General features: G+C 33.9%; 1 protein-coding gene across 8 annotated transcripts in view; it reads right to left on the reverse strand.

Moving 5' to 3' along the window:
• Nucleotides 1-3,188: 3,188 nt before the first annotated feature.
• LOC110465009 (rho GTPase-activating protein 15-like) overlaps nt 3,189-4,680 on the reverse strand; it is a 58,774-nt gene continuing 57,282 nt past the window's right edge. For all 8 annotated transcript variants that reach the window (XM_021520557.1, XM_021520556.1, XM_021520553.1 and 5 more), the window contains one exon: nt 3,189-4,232. In XM_021520557.1, coding sequence (XP_021376232.1) covers nt 4,064-4,232 — 169 coding nt within the window. In that variant the 3' untranslated portion in view covers nt 3,189-4,063. The remainder of the gene's footprint in view (nt 4,233-4,680) is intronic.

Here is a 4,680-nt window from a genome sequence, read left to right on the forward strand (position 1 = left end):
CTGTTAACATGTGAAATGTCAGCATCATGTAAATGTTAACATGTGAAATGTCAACATCATGTAACTGTTAACATGGTTGCTGTTAATTTTATAGATATCAGTATGGTATTTTAATGACTTGAAACCTAGGAACATCTGAAATATAAATTTATCTCAATGTATATTATATTAAAAATTATTTATAAAAGAGAGATCGAGAGAAAGAAAGTACATTAACCACTTAAATAGAAATGTCCTTGTAAGTTACAATATTTGGAGAGAAAAAAAACTACAGATAACTCATGACCAATAAATATAATAAAAAAATTGTTGGTATCGTCAGGTAATAAAACCACCATACTTTATATATATGTCCTCTAATTTGAGATATGAATACTACAAATCCCTAGTGAAAGACAAGGTTAAGTTTAATATGAATACATGTTAAATTTACATATGTATAACATTCTCATACCCCACGACAAATGATCCTAATTACAGGAACAAGGACAAAAACTTTGGCAGTTCTGTAAAATAATTCATTTACAATGATCAATGTGGTGCACATTTGTACAGTAAGATACAACGATAGTTTACCTTTACCATATACGGTCATCCTATTGATACAACACCATATATGGTCATCCTGATGATATAACACCATATATGGTCATCCTGATGATATAACACCATATATGGTCATCCTATTGATACAACACCATACATGGTCATCCTTGATACAACACCATATATGGTCACCCTGATGATATAACACCATATATGGTAATCCTGATGATATAACACCATATATGGTCATCCTGATGATATAACACCATATATGGTCATCCTTAGTGTATAAACAACACTTTAATAATGATTATGTTCTTAAAACTAAGTATCACCACACTGATGCTTCCAACAAGCCAGTACCTGTATAACAAGTACAGAAAAAATTGTGACAATATCTATATATAACTTACATGATATTACTTTAGATTATGTAATATGTGTGAACCTAATTCCCCAAACTAACCATTCCATTCTTTGCTTACTTGTGAGGATATCAATTTGCATTTCACTCGACATGTCTTATGTCATAGATCCTGGGCTCGTATTCGTGAAACTGTTCCCATGCTCAAGCACAGATTTTGTGCTCAAACCTACTTTCTTGTAACTCACTTAAATCATGTCAAACGATCAAAAAGTCAAATGTAAACATTGAAAACAGTATTTGGCTTTAAGACTCTTCAATTTTTCCTCCATATCATTAACAGAATAAGATTTTATTATTAATTAATTAATGAAACAAGAAATGAGACATGAGCACAAAATTTGCGCTTGAGCATGAGAACGTCTTTCATGAATACAGACTCTGGACTTCGTGGTTGATGCTCCATGCAAATTGACCTGAAGAAAGTTATCACACAAAGTGCAATAAATCTACTCTGTAACATGACATTAAAATCAAGGCCGAATAAATGAAACATGTGACAAACAATATGATGAAGACTCGGACAAGATGTGGCACACTTTATGATCACGCCTTTATACACCATCAGGCTTTGTCGACCCACCTCTGTACACGGTGAATCTATGTTAGTCAGCTATTATTGTTTCTCACCCATTCAAATTGAAGAAACAAGAGTTGCCCCCTGTTTTTAAGTACAGGTTTTCCAAAAATATGGTCCAGAAAGGGAGATTTCTTGATGACCCAGGCCCAGATCAACAAAAATCAACAAAATTCCACTGTGTAGGCATTAATTACATTTGCGATTCTTCCTGTGAAAAATTGAATTTGTAAAAATTATTTCACAGTTGTGAAAAATGAATTGATTACTGGTGTATATATATATGTGTATCATATATTGTAAAATGAAAGCTATTCATGAATGAACACAAAAAACATATGGCTATAACACTGAGAGTGATGACAAGTAAAACTGGTGGACCACTAGTATACCAGGGACATAGTGCAAGGTATATGCCATTTGAGCTTGGTATTATTCTGCAAAGCACTTCCATTTGGTGGGATCTAACTTTCGCAACTTTTAACTTAAACAATTGTCTGAGGTTTAAATTAGGGAAGACCTACTCATAGTCTGGGACACCGACTCTCTATTAGAACTTATAGAGTCTGAACCAACTTTCTATCACAAGTGAAATCTTATATAAATAACTATCAGGAGTTTTTAGTCTGATCTACTCCCTATCAGAAGTAATAGCTAGGGTCTGAACTAACAACGTTCTATCACAAGTGAAATCTTAACTATCAGCAGTTTTAGTCTGATCTACTCTCTATCAGAAGTAATAGCTAGGGTCTGAACTAACAACTTTCTACCACAAGTGAAATCTTATATAAATAACTATCAGGAGTTTTAGTCTGATCCACTCTCTATCAGAAGTAATAGCTAGGGTCTGAACTAACAACTTTCTATCACAAGTGAAATCTTAACTATCAGCAGTTTTAGTCTGATCTACTCTCTATCAGACGGAACAGCTAGGGTCTGAGGAGCAGTTATTTACAGAAAACATTCTTAGGCAAAAAGTGTTGTTGAAAAGAGTCTTGAAGCCCCGCACCGAGCGGTGACTATTCGGACAAATAGATTAAGTTCCTACTAACCTGTGACACTTAACTCATTCACCCCTGAAATTTCATAATGAACTATTCCAACCTTTGAATTGGAAGAGTTCAAATGTGTTTTCAGGGGTGAATGAGTTAAGCTTGTTGTGACTGGTTCTTCCCCTTTTTACAGATAATATCTGATTATTTTTTTAAGCCATGAATAAGTCGAAAGCCAAACCGCCGTCCAATTGTAAGCACAATACATTACAAACATGATATCGTAAGAAATATGTATAAACGAACAACTAAATGCATCTTTATACACAAATTGAACAATATTATTAATGGACAATGAAATCTTGTAAGAGCAAGTCTCACCTTTATTTGATTGTTGATATCAAAAATGCAAATGCTGTTGTGATATAGCTATATTGTCAACTGTAATATTCCTGCCCTGCTAAACAATTGTTTTAAGATTGTATTCCTTGAGTTTATCTTACAAACTGTGAGCGAAGTTTTATTTTTGTAATTCATTCTAAGACAAAAAAAAATGTTTGTTTTGAGCACATTTTTTTTTTACAAAATACATTGTATACTAAGTGGAAAAGTCATCTCACCATATTTATATATATATATCTTTTAAATATCTATATCATTAAGGTGTCTATGAATGAAGAAAAAAACATGCAAAACTTTGATTTGTAGACAAAATTGAAAATGCCATATTTGCAAAATTTCTTTTGTAGATGAAAGACATAAAAATAAATAAGGGAATGGTCAACTTGAAACAAGACATCGCAGGTCGACTGTTTCATTATTAATGCTATTGAATATAGTTACGGGTAAATCACCTGTCTTATACAACACTGTACAATGTGTTACCATGCTGACAGGGTCGATACATGTACTACACGATGTCATTTCCTGTCCAACATATCAGCAAGATTCGTTCATCTTACAACTGTCATCATATTTGTCACACTAACTAATTTCTCGATGATTTAATTCTATCCTCTGGCTAATTCCATCTTGATCGCACTCATCCTGAAATGCTTTGCCAAATGGAAACTGTCTTTTCACTCCAACACATGATCAGGCTTACTTGTGACTTTTTACAATCGCAATAACATTTAAGGCATCAAAACTTTTGAAAAATTATGCTTCAATATATTTCCACTTCTTTGATTAGAAGAAATCCATTTCTGTTTGTACAGGTTCAAGAGCTTATAACAGAATCATGACAGTGAGCTAAATCTCGTATCACCAAGTAGTAGGTGTTGATAAGAATTTAATCCAACAAAAGATATATTCACTTCAAGGTTGCTTCAAGGTTATTCCTTGTTGTAGAAAGCATAATCGGTCACTCAGTGTTGTTAGTGGAAACATCTCACTTCACAGTCTAACTACAGTCCAAGGGAGATCACTCTACTTGATAATTGCACTCCAGGAAAAAATACCAAATTTCACCAGTACGAGTTCCATTGACAGGTGATAATTTCAAATCAGGTCGGTATCTATAAATCATTTAAATATGTTTTTATATTCCAGTAAGACAAACTCCACGATCTGGCTCTGCAGCACCATGTGAGCCATGAAGTTGGTGTCCATCTCCTTCCACATCAAAGTTGGCCCATACACTATAGCTAGGTTGTGGAACGACATCTTGTTGACACTTTGCCTGTCTGCAACTCTGCAAAGTAAAATGTTTCATGATAATTTATCACAATTGTTTAATGTCGACAACAAATTATAAATGGGAGATCATAATGCCAAACAAACATGTAATTATTCCAATACACAAAGGGCAATAACTCTGAAAATATTACAGAATTCAATATATATGAGACTCATCAACAACTATAATGCTAGTAAACCTTACCAATTAAAGAAGTGGTTTTCAAAAGCAGTTAACTGACTTGAGTGTCTTACAGTAACAGGACAGACCTACCTCAGTAAATGGGCACACAGAAACTTTGTCTAACAGAAACTGGACAGACCTACCTCAGTTAATGGGCACACAGAAACTTTGTCTCACAGTAACTGGACAGACCTACCTCAGTAAATGGGCACACAGAAACTTTGTCTCACAGTAACTGGACAGACCTACCTCAGTAAATGGGCACACAGAAACTTTGTCT

This window comes from Mizuhopecten yessoensis, unplaced genomic scaffold (assembly GCF_002113885.1).
Source record: "Mizuhopecten yessoensis strain PY_sf001 unplaced genomic scaffold, ASM211388v2 scaffold11047, whole genome shotgun sequence".
Taxonomy (NCBI): Eukaryota; Metazoa; Mollusca; class Bivalvia; order Pectinida; family Pectinidae; genus Mizuhopecten; species Mizuhopecten yessoensis.